This window comes from Pan paniscus, chromosome 1, assembly GCF_029289425.2.
Source record: "Pan paniscus chromosome 1, NHGRI_mPanPan1-v2.0_pri, whole genome shotgun sequence".
Classification (NCBI taxonomy): Eukaryota; Metazoa; Chordata; class Mammalia; order Primates; family Hominidae; genus Pan; species Pan paniscus.
Window position 1 is genome coordinate 42,686,403 of NC_073249.2, and position 19,778 is coordinate 42,706,180.

General features: G+C 47.5%; 1 protein-coding gene and 1 long non-coding RNA gene across 2 annotated transcripts in view; one reads left to right on the forward strand and one right to left on the reverse strand.

The window, feature by feature from the left end:
- Positions 1–5,138, reverse strand: part of MAPKAPK2 (MAPK activated protein kinase 2) — a 49,466-nt gene extending 44,328 nt beyond the window's left edge. The window contains exon 1 of the mRNA XM_034945421.4: positions 4,534–5,138. Within this exon, the coding sequence (XP_034801312.1) occupies positions 4,534–4,812 (279 nt within the window). The 5' untranslated portion in view covers positions 4,813–5,138. The remainder of the gene's footprint in view (positions 1–4,533) is intronic.
- Positions 5,139–5,582: 444 nt separating this feature from the next.
- On the forward strand, positions 5,583–7,814 carry LOC134729554 (uncharacterized). Its single transcript, XR_010110767.1, has 2 exons — positions 5,583–6,690; positions 6,931–7,814. It is a non-coding gene; the product is annotated as an uncharacterized LOC134729554 (long non-coding RNA).
- The last annotated feature ends 11,964 nt before the right edge of the window (positions 7,815–19,778 follow it).

Consider the following 19,778-nt stretch of genomic DNA (forward strand, 5'->3'; position numbering starts at 1 on the left):
CTAGCCAGGCCAATGTCACCACACCTCTCACAGACTTGCTCACTCCTCGGAGGCACAGCCATGTCCCACTGACCCCAGCTGGAGCCTCCCTTAGCTCCTGGAGTCACCACAGATTCCCCTCTTTCAAAGCTCCTCTATTCCCAGCCACACGATTTAGCTCCCAGACCAACAAAGTCTAGGAGAACGTTCTGCAAGGATGAAAATGTTCTTCTGCATTGTTCAATTCAATAGCCATTAGCCACATGTTTACTGAACACTTGAAGTGTGGCTAGCAACTGATTTTTCAAATTTAATTTAGTTTAATCCATTCATGTTAATTAATTTTAATTTAATTAGCTATGTGAGGGTAGTGGCTACCAGATTGGACAGTGCAGCCCTAGCCTACATGTGTTAATTTCACCTTCTCTAAATAAGTTTCTTGACTCAAAATTTTACAGGCCATTTTTTACATGTGTATCCTCCATGCAACTAAGCTTATGATAGATACTCAGCAAACTGTTACCTACCTGTAACCACATTGCATATAAAAGAGGCTGGCTTGGTCAATGAAATTTTCCTAACCTTGTGACAACTCCAGCAAACTCCAGTTTGGGACACTGCCTCTCACCTAGCCACACTAACTGTCTTGCCCTCCACAGGTACACAGTATGAGGTGTGTTGGAAAGGAGATGGTGCCTGTACCGTGGGGATGTGGGAGCTCTGGCATTTCCCTCCAACAGCATCCAGAATAATCATGAGAGGCTCCAATCATCTCCCCTTCACCAGAACAAAGGAAGCCACATCGCCGTGGCACTTCCATGACCTAGGGAGAGAGGACTGCTGGAGAAAGGAAAGGAAAAGAAACTACAGGACTTTGTTTTCTCTAATCCACGCAATGGAAAGATACACAGAGATAAGTTACGACAACATTCTATATTTTATAAAGCAGTAACATGCTTCACCTAATCTGAGTTGCACAGCAGAGAACAACGATACAGTCTTTAATTAAATTTGTTGAGCTAACACCTAAGGGTCACCATGACACAGTGAAGCGGCAAGCAGCTGAGGAACCCTCCCGGGGAATACAACTAATTAATACACAAGTGGGTTGAGACTAGGTGTCCTTATCAAAGAAATAATACAGGCCGGGCGCGGTAGCTCACGCCTGTAATCCCAGCACTTAGGCAGGCCGAGGCAGGCAGATCACGAGGTCAGGAGATCAAGACCATCCTGAATAACATAGTGAAACCCCATCTCTACTAAAAATACAAAAAATTAGCCGGGCATGGTGACGGGCGCCTGTAGTCCCAGCTACTCAGGAGGCTGAGGCAGAATGGCGTGGACCTGGGAAGCAGAGCTTGCAGTGAGCCAAGATCGTGCTACTGCACTCTAACCTGGGCGACAGAGCAAGACTCTGTCTCAAAAAAAATAAAAATAAAAATAATAGAATTCCCATGTTCTTGTACAAAAAATAGTAAGTAAGGTGTCTATCAAATACTCTCTTAAAAGGGGGAGGGAGTGGTTAAAAAAATGCATGAAGCTACTGTTGAAGTTCCCCTCCAACTTTGGGGACTGTTCTCAGGAGCAGCAAATACCCATCCAGCCCCCTTCGCTGACCTCCCCTCTTGTCAGTCAGGGCCTGAGGTGACAGAACAGCTCCTCAGGCTGGAGGCACCCTGGAGCAGCAGGTGGCCATGTGCCTGAGCCCGTGGCTCAGTTAGGAAGTGGGAAGAAGCCTGAGACTGGGAGTCAGGCAACCTGGGTTCCAATCCTGCCTCTGCCAAGTGAATGGCTATGGTACCTTGAACAAGTCACTCCCTCACTCTGGGCCTTGGTTTTCTCTTCTGCAAAATAAGGGGGCTGGACAAAATGACCTCTCAAGTCCCTTGCAACTCTGACTGGAAGCATGACTCAGAACTTAGCAAAAGCAGCCAGGAGAGATGGTGAGGTGAGGTCAAAGCACCCACCAAAAGCATTTAAATGGGAGCTCTCTGAGGTGGAGGGAGAGAAGCAGCAGGGTGAGCTGGGACTCTTTTTCAAATGCTGATTTCACTTAACAGGGCTAATAGGTCACCGACTATAGGCAGAGAGGACAGCAACTAAGCAGCTGCCAGCTCCCATCAACTCTAGGGGCTGCAACATAGCAGACTTCTGAACCCCAGCAGAGGCTGGGCTCCTGCCCTCCAGCTCTGCCCTAGCCCCCCAGCATTGGCCTCGGCACACTGTAGAATAGAGGTCTCCTCCCCTTTTCTCAGGCACCTTCCCAAGGGGGTAATCCCTCTTGCCCCACTCCATCTTCCTCTCCTGCTTTATAATCACTAGACTCCTGGTTTTGAAAACCATTTCACTACTCAGCACCTGAGGTTAATCAAAATTCAAGATCTAGAAATCTCTTTGGTGTGTGTCTCTGGAACAGCGTTCTTTGAACCAGATTCCCCCCACAGCTGTAATTACGTCTCAGCCAATATTTGGATATGGAAGTGCTGTTAACACTGCTGTCAGTCTCCAAATGCCTTGTCTCTCCTTTCTTCCTCCATTATTAAGTTTTAACACAAAGACGTGTGTGGGAAATCCACAATTTAACAGTTGAGTCAACTTAAAAGATCTGGGAGCAGGCTGCCTGTCAAAACAGACTGACTTCACTCTTCGCCCACTTCTAACCTGAGAGGGATAAACTATGAGTGTTATTTAACACGCTGCTGGATTTTTCCTTCCAAAACTATTCAAAGTAGAAAAATATGTAAACCTCTCTCTCTCGTTAGTTACAAGAGAAATCTGAATTGCCACTCAAAAGCATTTTATAGGATGATTTTGTGCGTGTGTCTATTAAACAGAATACAGAGCAGAAGTTGGGAGCTTTTGTTCTGAAGTCTTTACATAATATTCCAAATATCCAAGAGAATGAACAGCCAGTGTCCCCAAACTACTAATGGGTGAAGGCAGATGGTATCTCAGAGGGGACAGCAAACACTCCTGTAAAGACCGTCTGTCACTTCCTCAATGATACAGGTTAACTGTGGTCAAACTGCATTCACCCAACTCCAGTCCCCAAGGTCAGAGCCATGCTCAATCCAAACAACTCCTCCTCCTCCTTTCCCTTCAGTTATGAGTAGGGAAAGAGAAGTCTAAGACACAAATGTTGAAGTGTTGAAGATACTTATCCCCTCTCCAACAGTCAATACTAAACAACAACCGAGATCCCAGAGCAATAACTTACAGTAGAAAGCAAAGCACTGTGACAGGGCTGAGTATGAGAGCAGCAGGAAAACAATTCTAGAGGCCTTAAAATCTAGAAATGGAACATGCTTGCCCCGTACAACCCCGAAGTACCGGTGTTTCTTTTAAAACATCTGATCGTATATTCCAATAGTTCCACCCATACCACATTTCTGAGTTTTGTACTTGATAACTGAAATACAGCTCGCTGTGGGGGCTGAAGGGGAAGAGAAAAATATAACACAGGAAGTATTTTTCTCCTCCTCCAATCATTGAGGCACCCCAGGGGAAACAGACCTGAGGTGTCACCTTTAGAGACTGGTTTGACCTGAAACCCCTGTGAGAGGAAAACCTTGTTGGTGACCCTGCAAGACCGGCTCACCCTTCACTGCGGACCCACCCATCTCATGAGACCTCCCAGTCCATTGTGTTTAACTTCTGAAGTCGATATTCTCACTTGAATCCTTATTCTCCCCACCACCACACCCCTTAAAGAAAGAAAAGGGATGGGCTCCCCCGGCTCAAGGATAATGTTTCCTCAGACTGCCCATCACGGCGCGAGTCCAGGACAGCAAGTGGCCCTCTCTAGGAGGCGGAATCAGCACGGGCCCGGCCGCGGGTTACAGACTCTGTTCACAATGATCAGCCGGGCCGCGGACACCGCCGGCCTCTCCCCGGAGCCGCCCCGCGCGGGCGTGGGAGGGGGCCAGCTCCGGGATCCAAACAATCCCGCCCCCGCAGCCGGGGGACACCCAGGACCCTCCCGCCGCACACCTCCTGCCCGGCGCGCCCCAAGGCGGCCCGGCTGCCCTCGCGAGGCTCGGGGAAGTGAAATCACACATTCCGGCTCCCAAATAAGGAGCGAGGCTAAATAAACCTCTGCGATCCGACTTCTCCAAACCAACCGACCAACCGGCTCAATGAGTAACGGGCCTTTTGTGCCCGCAGAGAGAGAAAAAGGAGGGAGGAGAGGACGGGGAACCACCACCCCCAAAATCACTTCCTTGAGATGGAGTGAAATTAGCAGAAGTCCCGAAGCCAACCGTTCTGACTCGGCTGGATCCCGCTCAAACCCCAAAATGGCAGGGTCCCCTGAGTCCCCGGGAGCGGGTCCCAGGGCTCCCGCCCGGGAGCGGCCGGAAGCGGTCAGGGAGGCGAGGGCGCTGGGACCCGCCGCCCGCGCCGCACTCGGCACCCCCGGCCCGGCCGCCCCGCCCCGCCCCGCCGCGGCCACCCCTCCGCCCCGCGCCGCGACCCAGGCCGGGGCGGGCACCCGACGCCGTGGAGCTCCAGGGCCCGGGACCGGCCCCGCCTCCCCTCCCCGGGCCCCAGACCTACTTTGAGGGCGAATTTCTCCTGGGTCCTCTTGTTGAAGATCTGCAAAACTTTGCCGTTGATGCCCAGCCCCAGGACCTGGCTGGTGACCTTGTAGTCATCGATGATGGCGTTCTTCTTGATCTGCAGGCCGGACTTGACGTGGAACTGCGGGAACTGCTGCGGGGGCGGCGGCGGCGGCTGCGCCGGGGGGTGCGGCAGGGCAGGGGCGGGGGGCTGCGGCGGCGGGGCCGGGGCGGGGAACGGCACCGGCGGGCTCTGGCCCTGGGAGTTGGACAGCATGGTGCCCGGGGACGCGGGGGCACAGGCGGGGGTGCCCGCGGCCGCCCCCTCCTCCGGCTCCGGGCCCCCTCCCCGCCGCCCCCCGACCGGCTGCGAAGTTCGCTCCGGGCTGGAGCCGGCTTCCCCGACCCGGCCCGGCTCCAGGCTCGGCGGGTCGCGGGGCTCCGTGGGTCCCGCCGCGCGCCGCTGGCGCCCACCGGCCCGGCGCCCTCCCTCCCTCCCCCCGGGGGCCTGGCGCTCTGGGGACCGTGGGGCGGCGGGGGCCCGGCCGGGGGGAAGCGGCCGCGCGACAATGTACCCAGCCCCGGGCCGGCGGCCGCGTCACAGCCTCGTCTGCGTCCGGGGCCGGTCCTTAAAGGGGAGGGGCGGGGGGCGGGGCCTGGGGAGGCGTGGCGTGGGGGGAGGGGCGGGCCTTAAAGGGGAGGACGCGCGGTGCCGGGAGCTGGGAGGATCGCGGAGTAGGCTGGGGGCTGCTGCCTCGGGGACAGTGAGAGGGGACAGGGAGAGGGGACGAAGAAATGCTAGTTCTTAACCAAGGCTATGCAAAGGGAGAGGGGAGGCGTGTCAAAGGAGCTGCATAATTCAGATGGAAAATCCACTCCTCTCCAATTGTCTGGGCTTCTTAGCGGCAGCGAATTGGGAGAGGGGTGTATTTCCAAGGAGAGGGATGGCTCGTAGGTATCCCGCTAGATGAGACCTCGGGGGGGTGGGGGGGAGCTGGAATCACAGGGGTCATTCATCCCAGGAAAAGGTGTGAGCCAAAGGCGGGCGTATTAAATATTTCCCTAACTTCAACATTTTCCTCTGAGGTTTTTTGCATCTCTTTTCTCATTAATTTATTGTTTTTCAGTAAAGACGTATTATTGTGTAACCAGGAGCACTTTAGTAATTATACCTTTGAACATGTTTTCATGTAAATAAACTAAAAAGGATACAGGGTGGGAAGAGGATGGGTTGAGATTGGGGCCACCTGAATTCCCGCCATCCTTTGCCACGGATTGGCTGTGTGAGGCTGAGCAAGCCTTGCACCTCTCTCTCCGTGGGAAGAACAGCGAGACCTTTTCAAAGGTTGTGGGCAGAGTCAAAGGAGATAATGAAACTGAAGGGGAGGCCCTGGGGAATGGCTTCTGATTTCCGATGTGGAAAAATTAATCCGTAAGAAGTGGGTTAGCCCCGTGTATCTCAGGAAAAGCCCAGGGATCTAGCTGGACCCTGCATAGAAGCTGCCAGGAGGCCTCCACACACATTCTGATGGGGTTCGAGATGACCAAGTACATCCCTGCCGACCTCTCCCACCTCTGACTGGCAGAACATTTGAGAAATGGCAAGCGACCCAGACAGGTGAACACAAAACCTCAGCTTAAGTCTTGGTAAGGCCAGTTAGAGAATGAGGCTTGACCTATGGCCACACATGCCCCCTAATAGGTCCCCCAAAACTCCAGAGAGAAGACAACACCCCCAGAAGTGGCCATTGGGGATAGAACTTAGGTAGGTAAGGGACAAGTGCAAATGTCTCTTCCCTCATTCACCTTTCCCAGAAGATGCTTGTGGAGGCAGGAATGAGGGGGAGGAGTGAGGGGTGGGAGTTACCCTCCCAACGCTGTCCTTTCCTGGGGCAGGCAGGGCTCTGTGGACCAAGGAGAGACATGGTTCCCCCGACACAAACATATGCTCTTCTCAAGCAGCATCTGCTTAGCTCCATGTACAAGGTGCCGTGCTCAGCCCTGCAGCGGTGGATGGTGTTATCTGGTGGGGAAGAAGACAGATAACAGTGGCACAGAGAGGATGGCAGACACCTTCCTAGGAGCCCGAAGCACAGGGATTCTCTTCTGTCTACAGCAGCCAGCAGCTTCCTCCCGAGTCTACAGGATAGATACGGTTAGACAGCTCCCCAGATGCCCCTGACTCTTCAAAGACAAAGACACTATCTAAGGCCACGGGGATAGGAAAACACCTTCACTCCACCACTTCTATAGCACTGCTATCACCTTCCGGAAGCACACACAGGAGATGCCCAAGGACAAGAGGAACGCAGGGGTGGGAAGGTGGAAGGCTCCAACTGCTCAGGCTCTGGTGGGGCTGCTCTGGAGTCTGAGTTGGTCTTTTTTTTCTTTGCAGAGTCACTGGAGGCTCCCTATGGCTTGGTGTTGAGGTATCACCTGCTTTTCTCCACAAAGCTAGAAAGAGAATAACTTCCTTCTGCCTTTTCAGAGGCAGCAAGGCACAGTGGTAAGATGACAGGATCTAGAGACAAATGAGCTGAAGCCAAGACTGTCCTCCAACTGGGTTACCTTGAGCAAGACATGTAACATCTCTCAGCATCTGAAAAAGAAAAGAAAAAAACAACAAAATCTACTTTCGGGACTGAGAGAGAATACAATGAAATAGTAATTACGAGAACACATCCTAAAGCATAAACTATACATTATCATTAAATATTAAATATCACCATTATTTAGACATTGCTGGCTTGCTCCTCTGCTCTGTGCTCATGGCCTACGGATCTATTCCTGATATCAAAGCTGCTTTCCCACCTAGCTGGAGCTCCAGGGAGATGGTGAGGCCCAATGATCTAGGAATAACAGGACAACTGAATTCCCACCTGAGAGTCCTCCCGGAGCTGCAAGAGCCAAATAGGCCTAGGGGGCACACAGGGACTCTGAGGGTACATACATAGTGGATAGAGATTATATGAACTGCACACACAGCACCAGAAAACACACACATATATGAACACAACACATAAGCACAGTGTGCCATGTAACAGAATAAACGCCTAGTGGATGAATAATTGAGGAGTGAGATGTGCTAAATGCAGAAGCACTGGCCAAGAGATCCTGAGTCTTAAGTTCCATTCTGATACTGACTCGCTATGTAACCTCATGAGAGCCCCTTGCTCTCTCAGTTCCTTCCTTCTCATCTGCAAAATAGTGACAATAACATCTGCCTTGCCTACTTTGTAGGGCTTGTGCAAGGATAAAATAAAAACTTTCCTACAGGAAGCAGTCCAAAGTCCTATTTGTGTAACACCAGGCTCTTAGCCATCTGTAATGAACTACTTAATAAACAGTTTTTATGGATGTGTAAAAGCGCTTCAAAACTTGAAAGTCTATGCAAATAGAAAGTACTATTTTTATCTACTATTAACATGCAAACACATATGCCATGCAATATAGTACACACAAAGACAATTTAAGGACCTCAGGTACATAGAAATGGATTAATTATAATCCTTGATTCATGACACACTCTCGTCATTGGATCATTGATCCATGCAGCTCCACTTTTATTGTTAGTTAATAATTATTTTTAATAATGCAGTAAGCACCTGTGAATCCACTACCCAAAATAAAAACTAGAACTTCGACAATAATTTACATCTAACTAGATGATTCCTCCACACACACTCCCCCAACCCCTCCATTTTCATGGCCCAAGACCCCATCATCCTGAGTCCTATGTTCACCTTTCCCTTGCTTTCCTTTTTATATAGTTTTGTTTCATGAAGGCATGTTCAAAGGTATCATAAAAGATGAAACTCAAATCACCTTAAAAGGGAGGTGGCCAAGGGTGATGTTAGCAGCAAGACCAGGTTAAAATAAGAAAATGCCTTGTCATAGTTTCAAAGTATTCCTCACCTTCTCATGATGATGGTGATGATGATGTTGATGATGATGATGATGATGATGATGATGACGATGACAATGTTTTTTGAGTGCTTCCTGAGTGCCCAACACTGTGCTCATCCCTCTACCTGCATTGTCTCATTTAAATCTCATGACGATCCGTGGCTGAGATTGCTAGTTGGGTGGGCTAACACCTTTTTTTCCTCTCTTTGATAGCAAAGAGCACCCCATATTTAGCTAAGCACAAGACTGCCTGGAATAAAAATTACATTTCCCACTTGAGCAGCCTCCACTATAGCCGGTTACATTCATAAGATTCAGTTATAACCAATGACTTGTAAATGGAAGTGGTTTATGGAAAGAAGTATGTCCTTCTTCTTCTCCTTCTCTTTTTTCTTTCCTGCTGACTGGAATAAAAATTTCACAGCTGGAGCCATCTTGGATGGTGAAGTGGAGGTTACAGGTTGAGGAAGACAGAACAAAAGGACAGAAAGAGTCTGTATACTGGTGAACCTGGATCCATCATATCAGCAATGGACCACCTACCCAGACTTTTATATGAAAGAACAATAAATGGCCTCCTTGTTGAAGTGACTGATGGTCTACGTTTTCTATCATTCACAGCCAAACCTTATCCTACTCTTACACAGCCCTATGAGGTCTGTACTGTTATCCTCACTTATCTGTTGTATAAACAAGAAAACTGAGTCCCAGAGAAATTAAATAACTTTCTCAGAGTCATTCCATTAGCGAAGGACAGGACCCAAATCTTTCTGACCCAAAGTCCATGCTCATGGTCCTTACTGTAGATCCTGAGCAGACATACACTCACATATCCTTCTTAATGTCAGAAATATGATATCTGCTATTTCTGGGCAGGAATTGCCTGAAGAGGTATGGGCTACTCTTTCCATTTTAGAGCAACATAAATTTTCCACACCTCAATTTCCTTCCATCTTGGCCTAATCTGTTACAGAATATAGGTCTATGTTAATTTGCATGACTGGGTTATATGATAGGATACATTGTGACAATCTTTCTCTTCAAGATTCCCCCACACAGCCTTCACACCATCATGGAATAAAAGTTTCCTGTTTTACTATGACGTGGCATTATGAACGAGTGACAGAGGGTGGAAATTTATGGAGGTGGATCTCTTGGAAATTTTCAGCTAACACTCTCTTGATGAGAGAGGATCATCCACAGGCTGGCGGATCTGTGCATGAACACAGATAAAGCAGCCTTTGTATCCACTGCTAGTACCGCAAACAAAATATTGCAAGAAGGAGCATGATTTACAGAAGAAGCTCTGTCCACTAAAAACCCACTCTTGGAAAGAAAAATGCCTTAGAGCCAGAGAGAAATAGTCTTCATGTCATAGGCTAGTATTTCTGTGATAAAATGAGAAATTCCCCCAAAGCAAAAGTGACAGATATATATACATAAGACTCAGTCACAAAAATTTCTGACCCAGAAAATGACCTCAAAATATTGGTCAGGATGGCCTCTATCATCCCTTCTATCTTAGCTCTCTCTGAAGGTGTTAACGGCTGCCTCACAGAAAGGAATTCTACCCATAGCAAGTGCCATTGGTAATGCCCTAGTTAAGACATCCCAGAGGGGAAAAATCCTTCCCCCACCCACGGTGCCCTTGGTGCCCTCCGTGCCCTCATCTGCACTTCATCCTTTGATAGTTTAATGCCACGGCAGGGAACAGCTGGGGCAGTGGCAAAGAATGCGAATAGAAAGAGAAAGAAGGAAGTACCCAAAGGGGAACAGAAACTTCACCTCTGCACATCAACAGACATAATATGGTCCAAAGGGACTACAAATGAGAGTAATTAGGACTACAGTATGCCTAATTCTTTTTTTTTTTTTTTTTTTTTTTTTTGAGATGGAGTCTTGCTTTGTTGCCCAGGCTGGAGTGCAATGACGCGATCTTGGCTCACTGCAACCTCCGTCTCCCGAGTTCAAGCAATTCTCCTGGCTCAGCCTCCCGAGTAGCTGGGATTACAGGCAACTGCCACTACACCTGGCTAATTTTTGTATTTTTAGTAGAGACGGGGTTTCACCATGTTGATCAGGCTGTTCTCGAACTCCTGACCTCAGGTGATCCGCCCGCCTTGGTCTCCTGAAGTGCTGGGATTACAGGCGTGAGCCACCACACCTGGCCAGGATGTCTAATGCTAAATCCACAGTTTACAATGGGAAATGTAGGGAAGAGAGGCAAATATCCACCTGTATTCAAGAAGGCTTCCAAGGCTGTTGTCCTTGTATTAAAAGCATTGCCCTCCAACCTAGCTTATATCTGGCATATCAGTTGCTACTTAGATGAGTAACAGCCTGGACAATGATTGGGAAAGGAGGAGAGGAAAGGGGGAACTATCTAGGAACACAATCAAGGTGGGTCAACCAAAAGGATCATCAGGTTCTTACCTGGTGACCTGGTGATGCCTGGATTTTTCTCCCTTGCTTAAGATAAGTAAATGGAAGTGGAAGGGTAGAAAAGGTAGGGGAGAGATATACACATGTATATGTGGAATGGGTAGAGATTTCCTAAGGGTATAATGATCCATAGCTTCACATGAGAACATAACTTTGAGGCAGCAGAGCATGGTGGAATCAAATCCTGGGTTCTAATCCCACCTCATTATTCACTACTATACTTAACTGCACTTCATTGTACTGTTTGTATAATGAAGGATGGAATAATATTCCCTAGATTAAATACAGGAGTAACATTTTCAATGGTTTCTGGCACATAGTACTTGGCCTCTATAAATGTGAGCAGTTACTATGCAGCAGGTACTTTCATACTAACCATCTCATTCAATCTTCTCAACAATGCTCTAAGTAGTAGTATTTCCAGTATTTTGATCAGTGAAAACGTGGCTCAGAAAGGTTAAATAACAGCCAGTCATCACACAACTAGATGGGGAAGATCTGTTTCCACATGTGTCAAAGCCTATGTTCTTAAATGCTCTTGAAAGTGGTCCAGCTAGCTGACACCTGCCAGGCCGACCTGGGGAAGCCATCCCAGCCTGTGTGCATGGCTCAGGAGAAGGAGACAGTCTGCAACTGCAACTTACTCAGAACTTCCAGAGACTGTCCCTACCACTAAGACAGACAGTTAAAGGCAATGAATAGAGTAATTTGAGCATTAATGGGTTTGGAATCTTAGCATTTGTAAACTTTTGAGGAAGTACCTAAATATTTGAGGTATATGTGAGATAATTTATGTAGCATACGTGTATTGTATATACATATATACACACACACTATATATACACACACTATATATATACACTATATATACACTTATATATATACACTATATATATATACACACTATATTTTGTTTTGTTTTTGTTCATTCCATGACAGATCGAAGTAGGACCTAATTTTTCCTCCCACATTGCTTATGAAGTGGTGAAAACTACAACATTGTAGAGACAAAAGGGACATGTACAGATCAATCTGTCCCTTCCCTCCAAAGACCACCTCTACACCATCATATAGACAGGTAGGTGTGTGACTTTAAAAACTAGGCTCTTAACCCAGGTGCAGTGGCTCACGCCTGTAATCTCAGCACTTTGGGAGGCTGAGGCAGGTGGACCACTTGAGATCAGGAGTTTGAGGCCAGCGTGGCCAACATGGCAAAAAAACTGTCTCTACAAAACATACAAAAATTAGCTGGGCGTGGTGGTGTGTGCCTGTAGTCTCAACTACTAGGGAGGCTGAGGCAGGAGAAATCACTTGAACCCAGGAGACAGAGGTTGCAGTGAGTGGAGATCACACCATTGCACTTCAGCCCTGGCGACAGAGTGAGACTCCATCTCAAAGAAAAAAAAAAGAAAAAGACAAACTAGGCTCTCAGAACTTCTGGTGTACATTTATTGTACCACGAGAGTGTACACTGGGTGCAGTGGCTCATGCCTATTATCTCAGCACTTTGGGAGGCCAAGGCAAGAGGATCACTTGAGACCAGGAGTTCAAGACCAGTCTGGGCAAAAAAGCAAGACCTTGTTTATACAAAAAAAAAAAAAAAATAGCTGGGGATGGTGGCAGGAGCCTGTAGTCCCAGCTACTCAGGTGGCTGAGGTGGGAGGATTGCTTGAGCCTAAAAGGTTGAGGCTGCAGGGAATTGTGATGGCTTCATGATTGTCCCACTTAATGGACAACAGGAGCCCTCCTGACCCAGGGAGGTCAACAGGGGCAGGCCCTCTGTGCTATTTGGTTAGCCTTGTATTTGGGAGCTGACAGGGAGGGAATGGGGCAGTGCCAGCACCATGGGTACCCAAGATTCTCCTAGATGAATGCCAGACACTACTTCCATATTGTGTAATACACAGCAGGCATTGTGCATTGATCTTAGTACTTTTGTTTCTTTTTTTGAGACTGAGTCTTGCTCTGTTGCCCAGGCTGGAGTGCAGTGGCATGATCTCAGCTCACTGCAACTTCCGCCTCCCGGGTTCAAGCGATTCTCTATCTTGTGCCTCAGCCTCCCAAGTAACTGGGATTACAGGCACATGCAACCACACCAGGCTAATTTTTGTATCTTTAGTACAGACAGGGTTTCACTACGTTGGCCAGGCTGGTCTCAAATCCCTGACCTCAAATGATCTGCCTGCCTTGGCCTCCCAAAGTGCTGGGATTACAGGCATGAGACACCATGCCCAGCCACACTTTGTTTCTTTAAAAACATTTCTCTCCTTTGTATTCTAAATTCTTATATTTATAAACTGTATTGAAGTTTGCACAACACTTTCACATACATTACCAATAGCTCCCTATTGACCAGAGTCCAAAGCCTGAGAGGAATTTCTAGCCCTTAAATCTGCCTCTAGCCATACAACTTGACACCCTCCCCTACAAACCCTATCTTCTTGCTGGTGCTAACCACCTGCTGCCTCTAAACAGGCCATGCAGTTTCTTGTCTCTCTCCGTTCCTTTTTTTGTTAAGCCTTTCTCCTATGTGGTTTTCCTCCTCCACCTGGAGAATTCTTGCCCATGCTTAGAGGCCCAGGTCAAATGTCACCATCTAGATGAGGGCTTCCTGCATATATCTCTCCCATTTATGAGCCCCAGGGCACCATGCTTAAACCTTCTCAAGGCTATCCCCATTGGAATGGCTATTACTAAAATAAAAACAAACCCAGAAAATAAGTGTTAGCTAAAATGTGGAGAAATTGGAACTCTCGTGCACTGCCAGTGAGAATGCAAAATGGTGCAGCTGTTGTGGAAATAGTATGGCAGGTCCTCAAAAAATTAAACATAGAATTACCATATGATTTAGCAATTACACTTCTGGGGATACACCAAAAAGAATGGAACAGATATATATATATATACCACTCCAGCCTAGGCGACAGAGCAAGACTCCATCTCAAAAAAAAGGAAATTCTGATACACGCCATAACATGGACTAACCTTGCAAATATTGCGCTAATAAAATAAGCCAGACACAAAAAGACAAATATTATATGATTCCACTTATCTGAGGTACCTAAGTAGTCAAATTCATAGACACAGAAAGTCAAATGTACTTCTAGGCCTGGACAGAAGCTCAGGCCCATCCTCCTCCCTCCAGGACCATCACACTCAACAACACTATCCTCCTCGTGCAAGATTCTAAGTCATTCAGATGCTCACCTGCCCTTGTCAGCCCCTTCTAAGCCTGAAGTCTGACCCAAATGAGGCCTTTTCCACACAACTATCCCACTCTCCCTTCCACCATGAGGACAGGGGCCAGAAATTCTCTATATCTGACATACAAGAGGTTTACAAGATCACAGAATTCTTTTTTTTGAAAACTTTTAATACATTCACATGCTACAAAATGCAAAAGCCCTAAACGGCATCTTGTAAAATGTCTCCCTGGCCAACTAAGCCCTCAGCCACCCAAGCCCTCAGCCACCCAGTTCCCCGCCCCAGTTTCTTGTGTATCCTGGAAGTATTTAAGCCAGTTCAACCTTCCATCTAGGAACTAGCAAGAACTGTGCTTGGCCTAAACATCCAGGAGACCTGATCCTACACTCAGAAGTCACATTGTGAAGATGAAGGCCCTGGACCAGCTTTGACAGCCTGTGGGCCAGTGCCCCTTCAGGGCAGCTTCATTCCTGGGTGCCCAGGATCAAGGCCTCTGCACAGGAGCCTAAGGCTTCGACTGGCATTGGTGAGGGACATGCATGATTCTCCCTCAAGAAGGAAGGCACAGGGAGTGCAGGATGACAGCCAAGGGTGGGAGTCAGACACATGAGTAGGGGAGAGAGTGGGGAAAATCCTAGAAAAGGAGAGGTGATGGAGGAACCTAGTCTGGTTGGAAGATCGGGGCTGATGGTTGCCCACTTGTGTCTGCAGAGCCAATTGGTGCCAAGGCCCCTGTAATTCAGGCCAAGAATGACTAGAAGGGTAGCAAAGAGGGACACATGGGCAGCTTCTCTCCTGGGCCTTCCCCAAGCAGGCCAAGGCTGAGCAAGAGGTGTTTCTTCATGTCTTGGTATAATCACAGCTGCCTCAGCCACAGAGCTCCTGCCTGCGTCACTCCCCAGGAATCTGGTTCTTGTTTACCATGAAGAAGTGTGGTTATTACAGGGCCTAGTGGCCCTCTTCCAGCTTCCCCAGAGATCTTGTGGGAGAGCTGAGGGCCTGGGAAGGGGAGCCTGGCCCAAGAGGGATTGCTGAGTGAGAGGAGCAACAGGCTTCCCTGGGGACCTGCCCCTCCCAGGGCTCCCTCACCAAGACAAGTCCTAGAAGAGCCTGGCAGGATTCCAGGGACCTTCCTTGGCGGAGACACCTGGGGCCTATCTTCCTACAGAGTTGGGAAAGAAAGAGCAAGGAAGCAGAAAAAGCAAATGGAGAGAATGGGTGAGGAACAGGACCAAGGAACAGTGAAAATTGGGTTCAAACTTGTTATGTGTTCTGCTCTGGATTAAGAAATAAGAGAAACCTGGGGAGGATAAATCCTCTGACAAGATTTATATTCTGCTTTGTGTCTATCCCTGGTGACTTGCCCAGCGCCTATCACAGAATATGGCATTTGTATTTTTGCTGGATGGATGAAATGGAGGATGGTGAATGGCACATAGACAAAGACAAATTTAAAAGTTCACGGTAATAGCTCTCTTTTAGTGAGCACCTATTATGTTCCTACAATGCCTGTGATTCCAGGTGTTGATTCAATCAATGCCCCATAACAACCCTGCAAGATAGGTGTTACTAATATCCTTCCAGGGGCCCAGATGAGGAAACTGAGGCCCATTGAATTTAAGCAACTTAAAGTAAGGTCTGGAGTGGGGATTTGAATGCAGAAAGCCGGGACCTAACTAACACCTGTCTTCTCGGCCACCATGTTCTCCTATGCAGGGAGTAAGACTCATAACTGCTGCAATTTGGGGCATAAAGCTCCATACTAGAGTTGTTCTTCCTCAATCAGGTACCTTGTTATGATCCTCATCCTCCATCCCAGCTCCTGGGTGGACTTCGCTGGACCCCCTATTCTAGGCTCAGAAAAAATTATAGCGAGAATAAGACAGTTATGTTTTTCCCAACCCAAAATTCCAATAATCTATTAATCTAGCTCGAGATCTTGGTATGAAAGCCATAAAAAAGGTGTGGGCCCAGGGACCAGAATGTGAGCCCAATGCCCTGCACAGCTGAAATGCTCTTTCTTTCTCTTTCTTTGCTATCCCCCGCAGATGCCTTTTTCTCTTCTGTTTCCTATGCATTTTTTTTTTCAGAATATTGTCCAAATGAGGAGGCGTTTCTGAAACACCAACTTGGTTCATTTACTCCCCACATAGCTGCCTGCTTTTTTCTCCCTAGGAAGTTGAACTAACAAGGTAGTATGAAAATCAGGTCATTTTCACTGTGTCAGTGTTTCCAGAGGCCATGGTGCTGAAAATGGAAATGTCAAAGTGGGATAATTACATCGGCCCTGAAGCCCTGTTTTCTAACTACCATTTATCCATAATCGATTCCTGAAAAAGACAAAGGACATGAATAATCAACCAAGCAGATGGAGCCTCAAGCAGTGAGGCAGAAGAGAAAACGTGGCCCCCTGAAGGGAGAGGGAAGAAAGGCCTCGGGGGCCCAGGGAATATGTCTGCCCTGGAGACAGACCTGGTGATCAAGAAAGGCACACAGCTCAGACCTGGCCTGGGTAGATAAGGCATGTGTAGTGGGAAGTAATTAATCATTGGACTTCTCCTTTAACGTCTTCTGACAGCCGTGAGAAGCTCTCTCTAGGAAATGGGGAAGGAAGTAGTAAGGAAGAACTCTGAGGATATCACATGAAGAGGGAAGCTTGGGCATAAAAATAAGGTTGAAAGATCACAAGTTCTAGAAGCTGCTTATTTAAAGACACTCCTTGTAACACACACACACGCACGCACACACACACACACACACACCACCAGAAGTTGTTAAAGCTTGTGGCAGGGCTACAGTTTTCTTTGGCCAGTTTCTCCTTTGCCTTTAGGTCCAGCTGAGGAGACAGGGTCAGCCACATATCACTGGGCATTTTAGTCAGTTTCACTTCCTGTTTCTCATGCTGAAAACATAATCATCATCATAATGATAATAATAATTCTGCAGCCTTGCCTTTGGCTTCTATTTATATAGGGCCTCCCAGAAGTGTGTGCATCAGTGGGAGGGGGAGTAGAGCACATCTACTCCATCAATCAACAGCTGAGGGTGGAGGCAGGCTTGGAGGAAAGGGTGGGGACATAGAAATTAGCAATGGAAATTATTAAACTCATTTTTTCAAGAGGGGGAATCTAAGTGGCTTGGTAACTCCCCAAATGGCTATTCTTACCTTAGAGACATTTGTAAAACCCTTCTCCCAAGGTCCTCTAAAAATAAATCATTCCCAAACACTTTTCAGCCTTCAGTCTGTCCCCAGTCAAGTTAATCTCTGTGATCTGAGGCCCAAAAACATTTAAGCTAACTTCCCAGGGTTACACAGCAGGTCAGGAGAGAAGACAGGACCAGACTAGGCTTCTTCTGCATCTATCAAGAGCTGTAACGAGGAAGGGAATTTCCAACTTTATGGGGAACTTGCAAAGTTGTCAGGAAAAAGTACAACTGCTTCTGCTAAGGAAAAAAAAAAATGCGTAGTTCTTGCAGACTTAAAATCCTAGGACAATGAGAGAGAGTTCCCTCTTACTAAGAATGTGCTGGGAATGTCTAAGATTAGAATAGGGGTAGGAGGGGCAGCTTTCAGACTTTGGTCAAGACAACAGCTTTGTGGAGTAGAGGTGTTGAGCCAGTATTTTAATTTTTTATCGTCAGTAAAGGGTTATACTCGAGGGACAAAGGTTGAACACTCCACAGGCTCAAGAGAATGAGATAGGAGTGGAGGGAAGCGGGGGAGGGAGCCATTATCTTGATGACAATGGTGACACAGTCATCCTTTAGATCCTGGCTTCCCCTGGGGACCTGAGGAGATGCGGTGGCAGGGAGGAAGCAGGTGGTTCCAGGGTCCTCTCTATATGAACCAAAAAGGCAGATAAAGAAAAACAAAATGAAACCACCAGAGAGAGCCTCTAATTAATTGAATTAAAATTAAATGAAAAAAAAAAAAACCTCCCTCTCAGACACAAACAAAGACACACAGAGCACACAGACACACCCTGAAGCACCAGCTAGCTACACTAAGGATCAAGAGAGGATGTGATCTCACCTATGTATTTATTGTGATAATTATTGTTGTTGGAGTTTTTCCCCCAAAGGACAATCATAAGCCTGGGGCTGGATGGTGAGCGACAGGTTAGAAATGGCAAAATGAGAAAAGCCCACTGTGACCCTTTGAATAATCAACCTCAGGCTGTCAGGTGTTGAACCAGTACAAGGAGGGAACAGTAATGATATCAAACACTTCCACAGCATTCCCTATGTGCCAGACACTGTTCTAAGCACTTTCCACATATTTTCTCATTCAACACTTGCAGCAACCCTGTGAAATAGACTACTACTATTAGGACATTATCATTCATATGCATTTCCACCCTGGCTGTCTTGGCATCTCCGAGCCTGTAAAAGACGAGTTTCTTTAGTTCCCTACCTCTGTTCAGGGCCAGTTAGCTCCTTTGCCGGACCCAGTGCAAAATAAACATGCATAGCACCTTGTTCAGAAATTATTAAGAATTCCAGGCTGGGCGCGGTGGCTCATGCTTGTAATCCCAGCACTTTGGGAGGCCGAGGAGGGCGGATCACGAGGTCAGGAGATAAAGACCATCCTGGCTAACACGGTGAAACCCCGTCTCTACTAAAAATACAAAAAAAATAAAATTAGCCGGGCATGGTGGCGGGCGCCTATAGTCCCAGCTACTTGGGAGGCTGAGGCAGGAGAACGGCCATGAACCCGGGAGGCGGAGCTTGTTGTGAGCGGAGATCGCGCCGCTGAACTCCAGCCTGGGTGACAGAGCAAGACTCCGTCTCGGAAAAAAAAGAAGAGAATTCCAAGTGAGTATTAAACCCACACAGGGTCCTTATAAATGCAGGTCCCTGTGCAACTGCATGGCTTGCATGCCCATGAAGCTGGCCCTGCATAGAACCTCCCCGAATCATTGCACAGAACAATTGTGCTGTCTTCTGTTATCCTACCCTGGTGCATGCCCAACTCCTAAACAAGGAAAGGGGAGGGAAAAAAACACATTCTACCCCAAATATATTGGCTGTATGTAGATGGCTTTGTTGAAGAAGATATTCCTCAGCTAAATGAAAGTTTGAGAACCATGATCTAGATGTTTTTCTTGTCTTCGTATCCTCCCCCCATACCTAGAAGACAATACAGACGATTTGTTAAAATCTCTCCCACTGTTGTTTCAGGAGGCTTGTCCTTTTATTCACCCCTCTCCTCACATCCCACATCTAATCAGCTGGCAATTCTTGCTGACTCTATCTCAGCGAGGCCTCCTGTATCCTGCCCTCTTTTCCATCTCCCCTGCCACTGCCCTAGATTTCTCTCACCTAGAATATTCCACTAGCTCACTAACTAGATTCCTTGCCTTCAACCCCGTGCTTTTCCAATCCATCCTTTATGATGCTTGTTATACTTGGGCTTTTATTCGTCACTTTTGAGGACTTTTTTTTCTCCCAAGTTGTCAATTTCTCAAGGGCAGATACTCCATTCCCAGTCACCTGTGCCCTCCTCAGTAGCCCCAAGAGGAGCAGTCTGTGCTTGCTGAGTACGCGTGCAATGACTCCCTTGCAAATATCTCGCCTTTCCCATTAGGCTCACATTCTAGACAAAAGCTCAGCCTTTTGAACTCTCAGTCTAGAGAGTTCCTTTGTCTTAAATTCTAGAGAAAAGCATGATATCCAAAGTCTTATCTCATA